The 21,164-nt window shown below is 30.2% G+C and overlaps 1 protein-coding gene across 9 annotated transcripts in view; it reads left to right on the top strand.

The window, feature by feature from the left end:
- The window catches only part of LOC124421713 (prolyl 4-hydroxylase subunit alpha-2), a 309,909-nt gene that overhangs the window by 259,417 nt on the left and 29,328 nt on the right, over positions 1 to 21,164 (top strand). For all 9 annotated transcript variants that reach the window (XM_046957218.1, XM_046957216.1, XM_046957211.1 and 6 more), the window contains one exon: positions 1,080 to 1,280. In XM_046957218.1, the coding sequence (XP_046813174.1) occupies positions 1,090 to 1,280 (191 nt within the window). In that variant the 5' untranslated portion in view covers positions 1,080 to 1,089. The remainder of the gene's footprint in view (positions 1 to 1,079; positions 1,281 to 21,164) is intronic.

The raw sequence follows: 21,164 nt of genomic DNA, 5'->3' as shown, positions 1-21,164 counted from the left end.
ATTCAAACATACATATCTATAAATAAATATATGTATACTTATGCATATATATACACATACATATATTCATATATATGTACATTCATGGTTAAGAGGAAAGATTTCCACTGACGGTTATATAATCGTCCTAGATAAATAGACGTTTCTAATAATTATCTTCACTTAAAACGCACAAATTTGGTTCGTTAATATTTCGTCGCAAAAAAAAACTATTTATTCGAATAGTATTCTTAAACATTCTGGCTATATTTTAAATAAATAGTCAGTATTTATAATAAAATATCATTTTTGTAATATATTATAGATGACGCAAATCTGACACTTAATTATTTGTACTAATCAAACTATTCATATAGACTGATCATTTATTTTACAAAGTTCTTACCATTAATTAACTATTAATAAAATTAGTGATCGAATAAATAAAAGTGCTTAATTAATCATCTATTTATTATTACTCTATTTCTCTATTAAATATTTTTTCAAAATCTTATTATTGATAAATAAGATATGTGAAAGTACTATTACTAAATGATATTAGAGAAATTAATCAAAAAGAATATTTCAAATTGATAAAGAATATATATCTTGAACGGCGGCACGTAAGTTTTTATAGTCCACATCGAATGATCCATGCAACTATATCAATCTTATTCGACTATTCGTTCAAATCAAAACGACTTGAAGCTCATGGACTTTTTGACGAGAGGCGGGAGGGAGCAAAACGGCGGACGGTCAACAGTTTTTCTTCGAGGAAGATTAAAAGCGGTCGGCCATGAGCGTTCGAATGGACCGTTGAACATTTTTTCGCCTCGCGTACGTGATTAATTGGTGCTCATCCATCTTCATTCTATTGTCGTTAGTGCCGTGGTTTCTCTTTCTCTCTTTCTCTCTCTCTTTCTTTTTTCGCTCTATCAAAGGAAATAAAAAAATGAAGAGAACGAAAGGAAAAGTAGTTATCGGTTGCGATTAATTCCGGTAAAGAGAAAATATTTATTGGAATAAAGAAAACTGGTAATGGAGATTTTTGGTATAATTAAAACTAATTTTCTCTTTCTTCTTTCTTGATATTTTTAAAGAGTGTCAAAGATGACGAGGCTCAGAGGGATGCTGGTTGTTGTGGAAGCCATTCTGATGACTACATTCTTTATCAGTTCAACGGCTGAACTTTACACAGCATTGGCAGATATGGAAGAACTTTTGGAAACCGAATCGGTTCTTATAGACACTCTCAATGGATACATAAAAGCTCAGGAGCAACGATTGGCTACTTTAAGAAAGTAAGTCTTACTCGTAGATATTCTTTTTTATTTATTTATTTATTTTGATTATTTAACTCTTTGATTACGGCAAACTTTGAGACATACCAACCGTACTATACGATAGGAATTCAGTTGCGATTTACATCGATAACGGCGTCCATTTTTGAGAAAGTATATTGAATAATTAAAACACTGAATTCCATTACATTAAACAAATATTTATTTGTTCGTATTCTGCATTAAACTATTAATGCACCTAATAAAAATTCAACATTAACTTTAAGCTTCTTTCACAATATATCTAATAATCTACTAAAGTGTTAAAGTAAGTTAAGCGCCTATATGCGCGTACAATATCATAAGATATTTTTTTAAGCGATTAAGAAAGAGAAGCGCGTTTTTTTACAGTATCATTACAGTGCAAATTTACTAAGTACGCTTAGACGCCAGTCAAAGAATTAATACTCTTAATATAATCTTGCACAAAATCGATATATCGCCATTCATTGGTGATAATAATTTGCGAGAATATTAAAAATAATAACATCAAATATGACCAAACGCCTAAAACGTGTAATCCAAAATAAAAGGACTCTTTAACGAAATATTGAAATTGCGTTTATTCTACATAATAGAGAAAAAAAGTAAAAAATATTAATTTCCCATAAGTATCCGAATACTTTTGTCATGTAATAATTAAACATGATTTCGATTTATTTACATTACGTTATATATGAACATTTAATAAACTAACAATATTTAATTTTAAAATATGTTTCGTAAGAAAAAAAGGGTTCAATCAAATTCTTTCATAATTAATTCAGATATATTAATAAAAACATTTTCTTAATATTTTTGACAGTAACCCGTAGTTTATTACGGAACTACTACTTGTATTTCATTTATTCTACGAATGAATTTTGCAGATTGCAAAAGTTTTGTCTGCTTTTTATCGATCAGAATATATAAGAATATTTCATTTCTATCTAATTATTCTACGCTAATATAATCACATCGAGCTAGGTTTCTTCTGATGTAAAAATAACATCATATTTTCCCAGCAAATATTACTCCAATAGAAGCAAAAGAAAGGAACAAACTATTAACTATTCGTCATTGCTTCGTTTGCTACAAATGACTGCAATGATTGAAACGTTTTTTACTGTATACTAATCAAGTCCATAAAGTAACCAGTTTTTAATTAAGTTTGTTGTACAGTTAAATATGATTCGTTGTAATTTCTGCGTATTGGTTTATTCACAATTTTGTATATTTTCTAGTCGGAATATTTCTGTCGAACATTTTTGTAAAAAGTTAAAATAATGTTAAATTTCCAATAAAGAGAAAGTCACTTCGTAATAATAACAATAACAATAATGATAACGTTTATATAATAATAATATAACAATAATAAAAGAGTAAAAATAATAACGACAGTTATGATCAGATATGTTGATAACGATAATAATAGTAGAAGTGTATATGTAGTACTAGGAATACGTGAAAATGTAACGTTTACAATTTTCAATCAAAATATTTAATATCGTAACCGTGATATTTTTACAGCATCGGATCGTAACGTCGCTACTTTCTTACGTGATATCTGTATAGATACGTTTGTAATATTATTCCTAGGACTAACATATATACGCGAGATCGAGAAGTCGTCGTTCTTGGATTTTATCGTGAAAAGTAAAAATGGAGGGAGAGAGAGAGAGAGAATTCTAAGTTCGAAAGATCGACGTAATATTATACTTCAACAAAATTAGATATATATTATATACTTTCGGAGAAAAATAACATATCTTGGGCAGATATTAAAATAATGTTTCAAAAAAATGAACTAAATATATTCTTTATCTCTTCTTATCAATAAAAAAATTCTTAATTTTGTTTTAATATAACTTCCTCTACGCAAACACACACACGTATATATATATATATATATATATATATATATATATATATATTTGATAGCTATATTTTTTAATAATCTATCGCTATAAAAAAATTATTAGATCATATCCGAAATTGTTAATGTTCCCTTCTGTTTTTTAATACCTAAGTAATACTATAACTTTATATATATATAATGTTATTATACTATAACATTATATAACTTTTTATTTGTCTGTAGAAACTGAAGATAAAATTTAGTTATAGAGGTTTAACGATCTGTTTACTTTAATTGCATAATTTATGAAACAAAAAGAAAAAAAATTATTCTCCACGGAATAGACCCAAGGCGATATCGTTCGTAACAGATAGACATTTATTTATTTTTTCTTCCTTTTTTCTTTTCTTTTGAAGACTCCCGGTTTTCAAAAGACATTGGTCAGATTGCAATCTTAACGTTTATCATCCCGCAATCCTTACTCAACCTTTCTTTTTTCCTTCCTTACTTTTCTGTTCACCGTGGTGATCTGAGAATGGTCAGAGATATTGGTATCGAGTCGGGCAGCGTGCCAAATCACACCCTAGGGAAGGTGAAAAGAGAAGGAAAAGAGGGATAAAACGGAGCATGGAAGAAGGTGACAAAAGTGTCGCACTTTCCCTTCTCGACCTTGTTGCAAAGTAAGCAGAATGAGAAAGGTATGGTTGGTGAATCGAACCTTATGTCACAGTAAAAACTCTCTTTCTCTCTCTCTCTCTCTATCTATCTATCTATCTCTATCTCTATCTCTCCTTTTCTCTTTCCCTCTCTCTTTTTATCTTACTTTTCCCCCTCACTCCATCCTCTCAATCTGTTTATTTTATATTATCAATATGTTCATCTTCTTTTTTACAATTTAGGTAGTTTGTCCGATAGATAAATGTAATGCGAAAACGATTATTCCTTAAAAAATAAAACGTGTACAAGGAATTAACGTTGATAAAAGAAGAATTTAAATTGGAATATCTAGTTGCAGATTAAAAAAAAAGAAAAAGGGAGATTTTTTAATTAAAATAATGTAATAGTAAGATCAGAAAAAAAACTTACGTACATAAGTACATAGTTTCGATAAAAACAATTAACTATAGTATATTTACATACATAATGTATATTAATATTCATGTAACATAGATAAAAAGAAAAATTTTGCCTCCAGGATAGTAGAGATTTCTTCTTCAATATGTTGCCAATACTATCTAAAGTTCCATTTTTTCTATCTAACACATATCGACGTGCCATGGGAGACACTTTTGCACGAAACGATATATATATATAGAAAGAGAGAGAGTGAGAGAGAGAGAGAGAGAGAGAGAGAGAGAGAGAGACAAAGAGAGATGGAGAGACGGACAGACGGACAGTGAAAGATAGACGAAACTCCGATTTTCTCGCAATATTTTCGGTCCCTTCGGAAGATTTTTCGCATATTAGCATATAGATGGAAATTGAAAAGTCGTTTATGGAAAAACGAAGCAGTGACGCGGCTAAAAAAAAATCGCGCGCGTGAATGCGAACGAGAGAGAGAAAAAGGAAAAGGAAAGAGAAGAATCGACAGAGAGAGAAAGAGAGAGAGAGAGTTTTACGGATAGAAGTTTTTAACTTTTGCAGGTACAATTTCTGTTAGCGAACGAATGAGGGTTGTTCGAACAAGAGAAGCTTTCACGCGGTTTCATGGCCAATCCTCCCTTTGCGTTCGATCCTTTTCTGCAACCCCTCTCCACGTTGGCTATTCAGAGTTCGCTGATCGGTGGATGTGCCACGTGACCACAAGATTGCGTGCCGATAGATTTGTTCAGGACTCTGCCTTTGTTACCATTCATCGAGCGACGATCCTTGAATAAATGCTACCTTATTACGTGGATCGTTCTGTGGTCGCTGTCGGGATTTTGCACCTATAAATGCACGTGCCATGCAACGATTTCGTGCGGAATAAACGAACGTAGATAACGGGTTGGGAATGGGTGAGAGTGGGGGGAAGGAACTAAAGACGATAAAAGTGTCTTATATCGGACTAGTTAACTTCCGAATAAATTGTATTTTCGATTTTTCTTACATACATGATATACATCATGTATGTAAATATACTATAGTTAATTGTTTTTATCGAAATAACTTTAAGTTATAAAATATGAATAGGAATATCAAGATTAGATTTCTTTTTGTATTTACATTAAACTTATATCTATATTTAATACAAGTGCGGGGAAGGATATCGATAGATATCTTTCCAAAGAAATTTCACAATTTATAAAGACTTTCTTCTATTGGTTAATTTATTAACACTATCTTCGTAAATTTTATGAAAATAATATCTGCAATTACATTTTGATTAGAAAAATCTTTAGGAAAATAAATTCCTTTCACTTGAAATTCTCATCCTATATTACGTTTACGTAAGGATTTCGTAGAAGTGGACTGGAATGTTCTTACGTTCGTGTATCATTACGTTTTTTATTATAGGTATTTATTACGAGCTCTTTGTAACGTCCGACAAATTCTTCGAAGAAACAATTAGTTTTACATTACATCGCGGGACAAAAGACACGAACAGTCAGGGGAAAAAAACAAAACTGTAATAAATATCAATTAGACATTAAACTAACTTTGTTGATTTAACTCTGCATGTATACTTTTTTTTCATTATCCTACATGTCAATATATTTTATTAAAATCATAAAGAGTTATTATCATCAATCGTAAGAAAAGTATCATTGTCCAAATTTTAATAGAAAATATTAAACTCGAAGGCACGACATGTTTGCGGATACAGAAACGCGAGGTTAAACGTCGATTTGAACGCTTTCAAGATGCGTTGTCGATACGAATGTCGAGTCGAATATTTTACAAGCCGTACGTGCGTACTCATACATACGTATACACACAATTATGTACATTGCGATTGTATTTGCGTAGACAAGCAAATTCCACACATACAGTGGTATGGTTTCCACGTGATTCGATTACAATTGGTAAACTTCGAATGACCGTAAAGTAAAGAACACACACACACTCTCTCTCTCTCTCTCTCCCTCTCTGTCTCTTCCTCTCTCTTTTTTTTTTTTTTTTTTTTTATTTCATTTTAGGACTGAAGATACAAAACCGTGCAAGATTTTACGTCGTCATCACCCGCATGAATATTTTCATGCATTTGGACTTTTATTGTCCCTTTTAGTTTTCTTACCTTTCCTTTATTTCCTTTCCTATTTTTACTATAGATTTCATTTGCATGAATTCGTGTAATCACAGTCTCGAAATCAAGAAAAAGTTCTTCAACGAGGAAGTCCTCTTTTAAACTCTTTCCTGTGTTCAAAATTTTCCTTCTTTTTAGCATTAATCGGACGAAGAAGGACAGTAAGCTTCCTTTGAAATTAAAGGAGTAGTTTGAAAGGGAAGAAAAAATAATGTGGCTTTTAAGATTGAGAAAATCGTCCTTAGAAATGTAAGGATTCTTATTGGATATTCAAATAATAAATAATCATAATCATTTTACTCAATCATTAACAAATTAAACAAAAGGATTATTGACACATTGTACATTAATTAATTGCTATTTCTGAAATAATAAAAAAGGCAAATTAAGAAATTTTTGTGTATGTCATACTTCGAATTTTCTCTATTTATTTTAATAAAAGTATAGAAAAAATGAAAACAATGAAAAATGGTAACAATAGGATAGAGAGAGAGAGAGAGAGAGAGAGAGAGAGAGAGAGAGAGAGAGAGAGAGAGAGAGAGAGAGAGAGAGAGAGAATGATGACGAGTACATCATCGCATTTAGGCACACAAGCAGTTCACGACAAACACATCGAGTATATGTAGAGAGAAGCAAGGGTGGGGAAAGCTTTGGCATTGTTGGTTCAAAGGCAGCAAGAGCACGCGCACGTGTAACTCGTGTTACTCGCGTGCACTTCTCAACATATAGGTATCTATAGGTATGTATGAATATATGTATATGGTATAATACGTGCTGCACATCTTCGATGCTAGGAACGTCGACTCTCTAAAGAGAATGAGGTAGAGGGAGAGATCGCATCAGACACGTAATCCCAAGCCGCACCTTGTCTCCCGATCCGACCTACTTAACCGGTATTATGTTTCTACATATCAAAGTACTATTAGCGACTACTTGCTCAATTGCATTTCTCTCTCTCTCTCTCTCTCTCTCTCTTCCTCTTTCTCTCCCACTCTCTCTCTCTCTCTCTCTCTCTCTCTCTCTCTCTCTCTCTCTCTCTCTCTCTCTCTCTCTCTCTCTCTCTCTCTGTACGTATATATATAGATGTATGTATCAACTATCTATCTAATAATATATATTTATCTAAGTATATGGATATTGATCAATATATATATATATATATATATATATATATATATATATATATATATATATATATTTATATATATATATATATATATATATTTATATATATATATATATTATATCTATATACATATGCATTTATATGCATATGAGCATATAATATAGGTTATGATAAGAACTATATATATATATAAGAGGTATATATATATATGACTCTATAACCGTACTGTATTATCTGTTTCCCATGCTTTTATGATGCCATGTCGTGTATTGTTCCAATTTCTGGCTAAAGACATCCTTTAACATCGACCATATCTAGCGTCAAACTTCGTAATGTACGTGTGCACTTCAGCTTCTCTGTTTAATCCTTTATAAATTGTAAATCTGTTAAGAATTATGATGATCCTAATATAGAAAGTTATATCAATAAATCGAACTTTTATATAACGGTTTTAAAAAAGCTTTATTTGGTTAAGACGTGATCTTTATCATTTCGTTGTCAAGTTAATTTTTTTCTTTTTCTTTTTTTTTTTGTTTTATTGTTTAAATAATGAAAATAAGACAGATACTTAATATCAATAGTTTCGATGGATAGTTTGGAATGAATAGTTCGAATTTGTAATTCGAAACCGATAGTTTGGCTCGGTCAGTTTGTATTACAAACTGATCCGAGATTTTGCGGGTTTCAGGGTTTAACACTTAATGTTACCACGAGAAAGCATCGACTGAACTAAAGTTTGTAATTTTAGTTTCAGAGAAACTATTTACAATGTCGATTCGAACTTTCCATCATTCATTTGAACATCCATGGTATCCTCTTGTTTTTAACAGAATCGTGTTACTACTTTGGTTTCGTAGATTCATAAAATCCTTTTCCATCAATAAATAGATGTATGTAAATAAAAACGATTTAATATCATTGTAAATTTCGCAACGTACGTGGATTACAATTATACAAAAAAAAAAAAGAAAAGAAAGGAAAAACAATAATTGATCGATCGATGGTTTGAAATAATCGAGTAGTATTTATCGTTAACGAATGAAGAGGATTTTTCATTCAAAAGTTAAGTAATTCTATCGGAAATCGATCTTTAACAATCTGCAGTGATCCACTAGCAAATTCAAACGTTCGTACGTGAAAATAAATGGAAAAATACAAAAATTCGATGATCATCGAACTCGATAATCGTAACACGGTACATGTAAAAAAAAATTCATTAATTTTTCGACTATTGTTTGCTCATATATCAACGAGGTATACTATGTAATTCTTTAATGTAACGATAGAAAAAAAGAAAAAGAAAAGAAAAATGAGTAAAATACGTTTTAAAAATCATGCAATTCGAAGTCGATTTCAAACAGTCGCGCTTAAATTTACCGGCTTGTTCGTTTTACATAGGTATCCTGATTAAATTTACCGCTCGAATTTATTCTCTCTCTCTCTCTCTCTCTCTCTCTCTCTCTCTCTCTCTCTCTTTCTCGTTCTTTCTATCTTTTTCTCATTCTCTCTTTCGTTCGTATGAGAGAGAAAACAAAATCATTCGTTACGGTCGTTCCACGGCTTGTCAAACGCTTGTCACGCGTCTCTTTTTTTCTTTTTTATCATTTTTTTACTCCCTATCTTGCTACGTGTCCCCTTTTTCGATTCGATTCGTTTCGTTTCGTTTTTAAACGCCTCGTGTCGCTCACTCGCGAGATCATTTTGATCAGAAATAGAAAGAAAAAAAAAATCAAAAAAATAGGGAGGAAGAAATAAAAAAAAAAAGAAAAGAAAAAAGCATTAATCGACAAGCTAGAAACCGTAGTGACAAATTTGTTCGATAGGACAGATACGTGTTACTCGTCCATTCGTATACTTCATTTTAAAAGTCGCTTCGCTCGTTCGCCCGCATACGCTGAATTAAATTTACACACGTACAAATGTGTTATCTTCTTTACATATCACCTTTTTATTTTGTCCATGACGTTTTACGTCGTTTAGGATTACGAGCGTCGTTCATTTATTTTTGATTTCTTTTTTTTACGGACGCGCGTGAAAAAGAACATATTCAGTGACCGTCATTTTATTTTTTATTCATGTAAATTAGATAAATAAAGATTGAAAGATATTGTTGACATTTTCGAATGATAATTCATCGTAAATAAAATAAATTACGTCGAAGTTTGCAAATCGAATAAGGTAAATCATCGTACTGAACGTATTCAAAAATTTTCCTGCTTTTATAAAAGTTCATTTTCCGAATGCAACACCGCTAACGCCATCTCGCGAAAAGGTCCTTACGTCATGATATTGACTTATCGACTCCATGAATTGCTTCCATCCATCCATCCTTGAGTTCGTAAACGTGATTCGTAATTTGTAAACACAAGTAAATATCCTTTGACGTCAAAGTGAGTTTGTTCAAACACGATAGACACATATCTACAATATTCCATCGAACATTTTGATTTAAATTTCATCTGTTACGTAATGTTATAAAATTTAAAAAATGATAGTATATATATATATATATATATATATATATATACATTCTTAGAAAAGAAATGTATATATACAAAGAACTGCTATTTATTGCAGTTCACTATTTCTAAACATTTTATAATCATTATTTCAAATAAATGCGTGATGTTTATAATAAAATATCAATACGTAATATAAATCACTATTATACTGATTAATACAAAAATTGTTAATATTTTTATTAAAATATTTGTAAATACAATAAATTATTAAAGTATTTTAAATAGATCGTTAGTATTTATAATAAATCCAGACACGGTCCAGACGTAACTCTAATTATTTATATTACGTACTGATATTTTATTATAAATATACATCATTTATCTTACAAAATACTTACCATGAATCAATAAGAAAACTGATGAAATGAATGGAAGTATATATAAAATAATGTATGCATTTTAAAGAATCAATTGATATATCTGAAAAATGAACGAATAAAAATTCTGCTATGTTCAGGTACACATATAATAATGGCACTGTCATTTTAGTTACATTATAAATATTTTTTCTTGTTATTTTATATTTTAAATTTTAATAAATCAATATCAATATTCTTATCGAAAGAAAATTAATTAATGATTTTTATACATTGATATCTTCCTTTATAGTTTATCCATACCTATGACGTGTTCAAAAGGAAAAGTAAACAATTATTCCATTCGTTCGTTGTAATTAAACGTTTTCTCGACCGATTGAACCTTTAGTTGGATGCAATGTACTCGGCAATACATATGTACGTGCCTTAAATCCCCAGTTGGAGAGTTTGCGCGCATATATTTACTCGCATCGGTTTGTTAAGTCAATAGGCACATTTAAACGCGCAAACAATTTCGAAAATGTACCGTTCGTGAATGCATACCTACGTAGAATGACAGAATTTACCGGAAAACGAACAAACATCGAAACTCTAGGACCGCGCGTTACATTGTGCATGAACTTTTACGAAAAGAAAATTATTGTTATATGGTTTTCGAGTAAACACGTATATATGTATATGTATATATGTATATATACTCATATATACGCGCACGCGCATGCACCCGTTCAGTAATAACAAAAAAAAAAGGAAAAAAAGTAAATTTTTACTCAACCGTTTGGCAAAACACCCGCAAACAAAGCACGTTCGTATGTGCTTTGATAATACATTTACATGACAAACGACGGAAACGCGTTATAAAAAATAATAACGTCGAAGTCTGCATGCACATGAAAAATTTGTAATTCGAGGAAAAAATCATTTGAAGTACATATTTGCTTTTTTCCAACCCCAACCATTTACCCCTCTCTACCCTTGCATATGTTATACTACCATATATATTTATTTTATTTGGTGTCTTTACATTTTTATAGGACAAAATGATACATTTAAATCTATAGTAGTGAAATTCCTTAATAAATTCAGGGAGTAGTTTTAATGAGATATGATTATTTTATAATGAATAATAAAACAGACTTTGGAAAAACTACATTACATTAAAAATGATCAATGTTTGTTATCGCGAAATGATTTTTCTTTATGTAGATATGTAGAACACGTGTAGAATAGAAGAAGAACAAGAAAAGAAAGAAGAAGGAAATAGAAAATGAAGAGACGTTTGATACAATTCACGAATGTCTATTTTGGACATATGCTACTCAGCATTCTGTCATTTGTTCTATGGGATATTAATGTCCAGTTCGCGAATTCGAATAAAAAGTGGCGACGTGTGGAGATTCGATTAAAAACTGACCGTTGTCCGTTTGCATATATATGTGTATATATTTAACTAACGTACTTACCCACATATAAACGTGTATAACTAATCCGTACACCTGTACATATATATGTTTGTACGTAGATATACATATGCGCATATGTGTACTTGTTTATGTGATTTGCATGTGCATTTGCATTTGCATCTATATACATACATCTGTATGCGTTTAAATAGAATGCGAGAGAGAAGGAGAGAGAGAGAGAGAGAGAGGGAGGGAAAGAGAGAAAGAGAGAAAGAGAGAGAGAGAGAGAGAGAGAGAAAGTGAAAGACATGTTAAGGCTGTTCACCACCTTTCGTTCGAAGCGTGTGTGACGTCAGTGACAGATATAGACAAAATATGAACTACAAGTACAATAAGAGAACATTGTTCCTCGTTATGCGTCTAACGCATCGGTGTATAAATTTATCTGGATTATATTCCTTTCATGCATAATCCAACAATTGGGTTAATCTGCGAGAAAAATTTTTCTATGTAATAAACATAATGGTACATCTAACAAAATCAAGCAAAAAGATATATACGGATTATACTTACTGCAAATAGGTCAATTATTAAAGCATTTATTAATCGTACAAACTCTTTATATTTTTTGTTTCTAGTTAAAACTTATAAATAGATGAAGTTTATTTAAGCTTGGTATTACTTGAGATGGAATGCATATTATAAAAAAAAGTAATATACATTATACCGAAAGTAGATATCATGCACTTACTTATCCAGGTCTCATTACGTAGTTGTTGTTATTTTTGGAGACTTACAATGTCTTTACTATTTTATATTATTACTATTATTTAAAAATCAAAGAAGTTTATTATAGTTCTGGAATGATATTCACTTCATGAGAATTCAGGTCTCTAATTGCAGATGATTGAAATCTGGTTGACGGATAATGAAATCGTCCAACACCGGTAGCTTCAATCATCGCTATTAAGCACATCCGATATTACGTAAACTTACGTCGAGTCTTAAGATTAGATTTTATCTTGAACGAGAATTCGCCTACATTCATGTGAGTGTTCTATTTTTTACATTCGTATACTTTTTTTTTACATTTAATGTATGAAAAATTCCAATAATTTCTTTACAGAAATCTAAATTTTTATAAAAACGCAATACCCTTCAAGATGGATCTAGTTTAGAGAAAAAAAAGAAGGAAAAAAGGAAGAAAGGGAAAAATAAAAAAATCAACCGGACCATAAAAGCTCCTTGTAAATAAAGTCTCACCTAACTATAGAAACCTTTTTTAAGGAAGTCCTATCCAAATGTTTTTCCAGAAAAAATAAAACCAAGAAATCAAAAAGATGGAATGGAATGCTTGTGAGTGTGGAAACAAAGAAATAACAAAGAGTTGGTATCCCCCGAAGATTGACCTATCCGAGTAAAATCAAAATACTTAAATCAACTTCGATTTGTTTCTATTCAAAAGAAGAAGAAAATTGTCCAAGGGTCCCATTTGAGAACTGCCCACAATAAATGCCTATAAATAATAATAATTAATAATAAAAAGTAATTTTGATAACAATGACAGATCGATTAACTGAAAATAGAGAAAATTTATAATTTGATGGAATAATGATACAATTTTTTCATTTGGAAAAGAGAAATATGTTTCTTCCTATTAGAATCTTTATTAGCTATTTGAATAGCTATCAATAATTAAGTATATATCGTCATTAATAGATAAGAATAAATAAAACTAAATAAATTAAATAAAAATAAGTAAGTATAATAAAAGAAATTAAAATTTTTCAGAGTATTACTTTAAGAAATTTATTTTCTTATTCTATATGATCTATTTATCTATTGCAATATAATTAGTAATGTAAAGTGTAAGTTATACTTCAATATTTAATTATAATAAAGGAGAAAAGATTTTGCGAATGCATTAAAATATGCAACCATTCGATCGATAGTACCTATGTCATGTGATTCAGATTTGGATTGTAATATATCATAAGTAATACCGATCTATATCTCACAACAAAAAAATGTACTTAAATACTATAAGAAAAAGAGAAAATCTTTCTATATATGTCATATAGGTAATCGAAAGTTATTTTCTTTTTTAAAAAAATCTAAATCTATGTGTGTTGTACACGCATGATGATTTATGATAAAAATATTTATGATAGAAATTAAAGAATTATGATAGAAATTAATCAATTATCACATGATCACAAATTCCTTCGAATCATGATAGATAATGAAGTTAGAGAATCGTAACAAAAGAAATAAACAAAGTAAAGACACAAATGAGTTAAATGATAATATTTTATAAGAACTTTGTATAAACCCAAAAACGGGATTTAACTTGTTTTTGATTGGGAAACGTAACTTACGATCTACTCTCCTCCTTTACTTGTCCTGCCCTTGCCCGGTCTTAAAATTAAATTGTATGTTGAGAAAAGTATAGCTAATTATCTACCTATTTGTAGCTACATTTAAAAAGAGCAAACATTCGTATGAATGTATTCATTCCATGATTGATTCTCTCATACTACGTCAAAATGCAAAGATCTACATTGGAGAATATGCTCGGAAGTATCACTAAAAATCGTGTTTCTCAGTTCCATATTAAATCTATATACGTACCAGTTCGCTGTAATTAACTGTCACCGCTAATGATTATTACGTAATACGATTAAAATAAAAAATATATACTAGTACGTACTGATATAATACACTTTTACCACTAACGTTTTATTTTACTTCGTAATGTGAAAAAATTCCTATACCTACTATACGTATTATAAATTGTATGTATTCAAAATTCACATGTAAAATGCATTTAAGAGAGAATAAATATTTAGAGAGAGAATTTATTGTGGATCGACATATGATTTACTACTTTAACGCATAGATGTATGAAACGTAAATCGGGAGTAAATCGGGCGCGATGACAGCCGCCAAATCGGCGAACTTAAAATTAAATTCATACTAAATCATTTTTATCCATACGTGTAACATTTAGGCAAACGTACCAATATATGAGAACGTAGAAAGAATGAGGGAATTAGTATATTAAAAAAAATATATATATATAAAAAATTTAAATTGCTGAAAATCTTGAGCTAAGAATGATAAATTTATCAATTAGATCTGTGAGATATGGCTCTATAGGTATCTTTGTTTTTTTGTCAATGACTTTGTTCAACTTCTTTTTTTCCAAAGCAAAAAGAAAAAGACCTATTGAAATGTTTATTTTGTCAACAAAATTAATTAAATATTTAATTAATTTTTATAACGTATATGAAACAAAAGGATGTTTCCTGATCTAATCGATAGAGATAGATAGATAGATAGATAAATAGAGATAGAGAGAGAGAGAGAGAGAGAGAGAAATGAATAGCTACGATTTGTTCGAATCAAGGGCACTATGACAATAGTTTCTTCGCGTGAACGCACTGACAAAAATAAGAAACTATAAATGAGATTTTTTATCGCAATAGAAATGTTAATATACGATGAAAAATATTGATTCTATTTCATGATTTTTCTATTTTAATTTCAGCGATTCAACGCTCGATTTTAATGATTTTCAGCAAAAGAAAAATGAAATTAGTATTATCTATACCATATATATATATTAGGTGGACCGGAAAGTAATGTCGTTTCTGCGCATGTCGATATTTGATTGTAATTAAAAATAAAAACTTGTTTTAAAAAATTGATTAGTTTGAATTTAATTTAAGAAAGCGACATTACTTTCCGGTCCACCTAATATGTTGTAACAAACAATCGTTGAAATTATTGAACAAATTTTTAATATAAAAAATTACTTTCTTTAAGTCTTCGTTAATGTTTGCATAGAAAGTTTCTTGTCGCGACTTTACTTCGCGATTGTATATACTATTGTTTAAATATTAATTAATTATACTCCATATACATAATCCGTTGTTTAAAATAATCTAAAATATAAATTATTACAATTTATTACAATTATTTTATATTTAACGTGCGTTACGAATTATGTAATGTTTAAACAAATACATTACTGGTTAAATATTACTTAATTATACTCTATGCATATTATACGTTGTTTAAATAAATGTAAAATAGTCTATAGCGTCGTAAGGGCGCAACTACATTTCCATACGCATTTCGCATCGGACCAACGATGATAATCGATTTGCACAGAGAATTTCCTCCGTCTCTTAATTGTCGTTAGAGCTATAGACCCACTGGTAAATAGCGATGAATAAGGGCGGCAGTACTAGGCTAGGACATCGTTGAAGGCCGTCAGCAAAATACCACTCGCCGCGTTCCCGCAAATTAATGGAAGAGCGCGCGTTCTTTTAAAGGATCCCGGAAAATTCGCGAGGTAAATGCGCGAATTGAAACTATCATATTAATATATTTGATGAAATAAGAGACAATTGTTATTGTGTTTTATGTAATGATGTGTAATTAGTTGTACTGGCTATTTTTAAAGGAGTGATAGTCAGTATAACTATAAGACTTGAGAGTCTAGATGCCGTGAGTCTAAAGGATGTAACTTGACATGACGTTTTGGTATCTTTAGAACTATCCGCAAAGATTATAATGAAATTAGAAAAGGGAATAAAAAAGGCAGAGTTGAAGTATGATGTGAGCATGGATAGGAAAGTAATAGATACCCATTGGTCAGGAATGAGTCAGGATAGTTCATTGAAATGTTTAAACATTTTATGTCACTTTGTTCTAGTGATCGTGTAGACTAGAAAGTGTCAATGAATATTTTAAGGTTAGGCACCAGACAACCCTTAACTTGTCGCGCTTATGCTTCTATTTTCACTATTTATTTATTGCTCAACTTGATACATTATTGAAAACTAGGTACTTGATTAAAAATGCCTAAGCTCGGACAAAGGTGATAATGTGTTTTTTATCTATGCATTTTCTTAGCGAGTATCCAACAAGTTCCCAAGGGGAGATATTTTTAATAGTGATATACGATCACAGGAGAAAGTACTGTGAACAATTGAGGGACTCACGTGTGCGTCAATATAATCAATAGTATAAATTATTTAAGCTTTGCATTATGGAAGAATTATGCTTCAATGTTTACTCGTCAGAATGCAAAAAATACTAACTTGATAACTGTCAAAGTCGATCGACTTTTTTTTCTCTTTTTTTTTTTTTTCTATAACATTTGCCTACAACTACTTAATTAAACTTCAAAATTTTTATCTAATGACTATGCTGACGAATAATATTAAACGGTGTGAGTTATTAACTTTATAATGTTTAAATAATTGTATCATTGTTAATTTAAATATTAATTATATTCTGCTTCTACATATGCATATGCTTTATATCATTAAAATATATATGTAATAATTAAGCTTATTTGCGCGATGATTAATTAGTGAATCCATCTTTTTATTTTTTATATTGATTTCATAACAGAATTTTATCAATATAGGATTTAGATAATGTATATAATACTTAAGTATATTTTTCTTTTTCTACTATCCGTTATTATTATTATTATTATTATTATTATTATTATTATTATTATTATTATTATTATTATTATTATTATTGTTATTGTTATTGTTATTATTATTATTATTATTATTATTATTATTATTGTTATTGTTATTATTATTATTATTGTTATTGTTATTATTATTATTATTGTTATTGTTATTGTTATTGTTATTATTATTATTGTTATTGTTATTATTATTGTTATTGTTATTGTTATTATTATTATTATTATTATTATTATTATTATTGTTATTATTATTATTATTGTTATTGTTATTGTTATTATTGTTATTGTTATTATTATTATTATTATTATTAGTAGTAGTAGTATTTTAACATAGTTTAAATATTCCAATGAAATATCCCCGACCAATGGGCATTTATTCCTTCTCCTTCCATATTTCAAACTCTGCCCTTTACCAATCTCATTTCAGTTTGAGCGGATAGTTCTAAAGAGGCCAAAAGAGCGGTCAAGTCACATCTTTCAGACTCACAACATTTAAGCTTTTTCATTCAGAAGCAACTGTATAATTAACTGCATATCATACATGAAACCCATAAATAATTGTAACTCATTCGATCAAATACACGGTAAGATTTACATAGCGTGCATCATTTAATATTGTGCAATTACTTCTCCATTTCTCACGGGATCCTTTAAAAGAACGCGCGTTTTCTCATTAATTTGCGGGAACGCGGCGAGCGGTATTTTGCTGATGGCCTACAACTGTATCCTAGCATAGTACTGCCGCCCTTATTCATCGCGACCAGTGGGTCTATAGCTCGGACAACAAGGACGAGACGAGGGACATTTCCTTCGTGTGAATCGACTATCATCGCTGATCCGATGCGAGACGCGCATTTAAAAACGCTCTCGTCAATAATCAACAATATTATTATAGTAGTAGTAACAGAATGATAATATTAGAATATATAGTCGACTAATCTTGCAGGTGAAATCACAAAAAAATATAACGCTGGGAGTTCTAGGTCATAGATAGTGCGGAAACGAATTCATGTTTGGATTTTTATTAAAGTAATATTTAATATACATGTACATAAGTATTCACTCATTATTATTTTTGACAAAATAACCGACAAGATCAGAAAATTGATCAGAAAATGGATCAGAAAATGGATCAGAAAATGGATCAGAAAATTCGAGCATAAATTTACACACGACTCAAGCGTGATACGAAAATCAGTAGTGTGGTACGAACTTCTTTTTTGCCGCAGATTTCAAGTGGTGCCTCTATACGAAACTTCTTTTTCACAAAAAAAATGTCGAAAGCAATATTTACGGCAACAGTTAGTCTAAGCGTAATTCTTGACCGATTTTGACGAACAAGGTCTTATTTTAAAAATGAAAGTTTACATGAACCATCTGACTTTTCCAAATATTCAAGAATTACGTCTGGATTCAGTACTGAAGTAAATCATTATAAAATTAGGGATGACGAACAGCATTAAGGTAGAATGCTAAACGACACCTTTTTTTTTCTTTTTTTCTTTCTTTTTTTTTGTTTCATTTTTTTTTAATAACGTATCTCTCGTTAACATGATTCTACCTGTTTTTTTTACATCTTGTTGTTTCCCTCTTGCTTTATAGTTCGCTCTCCATCGCTTCCATTCATAGAACGCGCAACAGATTTTAATTAACGATACGTGTATCGCGGCTTACCATGCCCTGCTTTCCGAAGGTTCATACGTATTTCGTTGCATCTTTGTGCACCAATCTTCTCTTCGATATAGCTGAGTGTATATCTATATATATATGTGTGTGTGCATGAGTGTGTATTTGTTTATATATAATATATATATATATATATATATATATATATGTATGTATGTATTGTTGAAATTGAAACCATGCTTTATAACACACAGTCGTCCGATGCTTTTGATATTCTCTCACAGACATTATATTTCGAGAAATCATTGCATTCGATTATTTAAGGTTTACTGATAAGAAAGAACTTCATACAGGGTGAGTAAGATAATTGTTTCATTAATAAAATCAAATATCAGATTTTAGTTTATTATTTATTTTTTATAGTAGAAGAAGATTACACGAGGTACTTATTTAATTGCCAAAGTGAGTAATGATTTATTTTAATGTTTTCTTGTTAATTTTATATAATATAACATATGTCCTTCTTCTATACACCCATTCATATAATTATTTTTTTTTTATTGGAATGAGAAACAAATGATTTATTTATTATTTTATCAAATGTTCATGTTGCCTCATATGTGCGTCTCATAGTACTTTTTTCTAACAGTCACATATCACTATTGGAAATATCAGCCCTTGGAAATTCGTTGAATAGTCGAAAGAACATGGATAAAAAACACATTGCTACTTTATTCGAACTTAGTCATTTTTTAGTCAAGCACGCAATTTCAATAATGTGTCTGACCTGACATAAGTGGTGAAAGTAGATGCTTAGGCACGACGAACCAAGCGTTGTCTGGTGCCTATGCTTGAAATATCCATTGACATCTTCTAGTCTACACGATTATGAGAACAAAAGAACTATCTTAATCCGCCCCGACCAATAAATATCTTTTATGCTCTCCCATTTTATGCTCTGATTGTATTTCAATTTCGCTCTTTACATTCCCTTCTCTAATCTCATCATTGTCTTCACGGATAATTAAAGAAACGTCAAAAGTCAGTCAATCTACATCTTTTGGACTCAAATCGTCAAAACCTCTGAGTTTTATTAAACACCACGGGCTATCACTATTTCAGAAATAGCCAACACAACTTGTACATTATCACACAAGAGCATCAATAATTGTATCTCACCTCAATAAATATACTATGATAATTTTGATCAGCAAAAAAATAGGCTTCGTGTGTAATTTATTTCACGAAGTCATTACCCCTATATGGAACATCAGATGAGAAGTGAAATTCTGTAACGAGTGACGAGTTAACAAGTTAACAATATTTTTTCGTGGTAGAGTTATTTTATTTATATATATTCCTTACACTATGCAATTGCATAATCAAAAATTTTTCAAACTCTAATTTTGCAGATTCATATTTCATACCAGAATGTTGTCGAATATGATTTGTTAGTATTGGTACAACAATTTGAACGTTTATAATATAAAATTTTAGAGATAGTTAGATCTGATAGTCACTATATATTATATAGTTTAAGGATACAACTGTTACTGCGGTATTCTCGCAAACTTCTCGGAAGTTCTTCTCACGAGAAATTTCTGTAAATCTATTACAAATTGATTATTATCCTAACTTTTATGTGAGGTATGAAAACAACTATCATTTCGTGTTTAATAGGTTGAGAAACGTTTTTCTATATCTTAATATTATATTAAGTACAAGTTCCTGAAACAAACATAATACTTTTTCGAATTAACAATAATTTCTAAATGGAGGAAAATCATGAAAATATATTTCCAACATAAGTAAGTACTTATTTTATATAAATAATAGAAAAATAATACTAGAAAATTTAAATAATAGAAAATTTATCGCAGAAACTGCAAATGACTACCGTTGAGCTATCGGAAGTAGCTAAATGGCGATCGCCATTATCCTGCAAGGGATTGAAATAGTCGGGAAGCGAAGAGTAGAAACTAGGAAGGGAGGATATGTGCGTGTATTTGTGATGGGGTGGTAGATCGCGGTTTCCAGCAATGATGGGTGGAAGCTTTCGAACGGACTACCATATCGCATGTTGCTTTAGATTCCGTCCTTCGATCAGGGTATTCCATTTACGTCGGCTTTACATAAAAGAGAGAAAAAACATGAAACGTTAGAATCGATCTGAAATCAAAAACGTGACGCGAAATAAACTACCTTCCTATGATTTCTTTCATAAGGATAAAGAAGTCTTTTCCAAAACGGAAATTAACCGTATTCGTTTA

The sequence above is a fragment of the Vespa crabro genome, chromosome 2 (genome assembly GCF_910589235.1).
Source record: "Vespa crabro chromosome 2, iyVesCrab1.2, whole genome shotgun sequence".
Classification (NCBI taxonomy): Eukaryota; Metazoa; Arthropoda; class Insecta; order Hymenoptera; family Vespidae; genus Vespa; species Vespa crabro.
The sequence above is the reverse complement of the archived record's forward strand: the minus strand, read 5'-3'. Positions and strand labels throughout refer to the sequence as shown.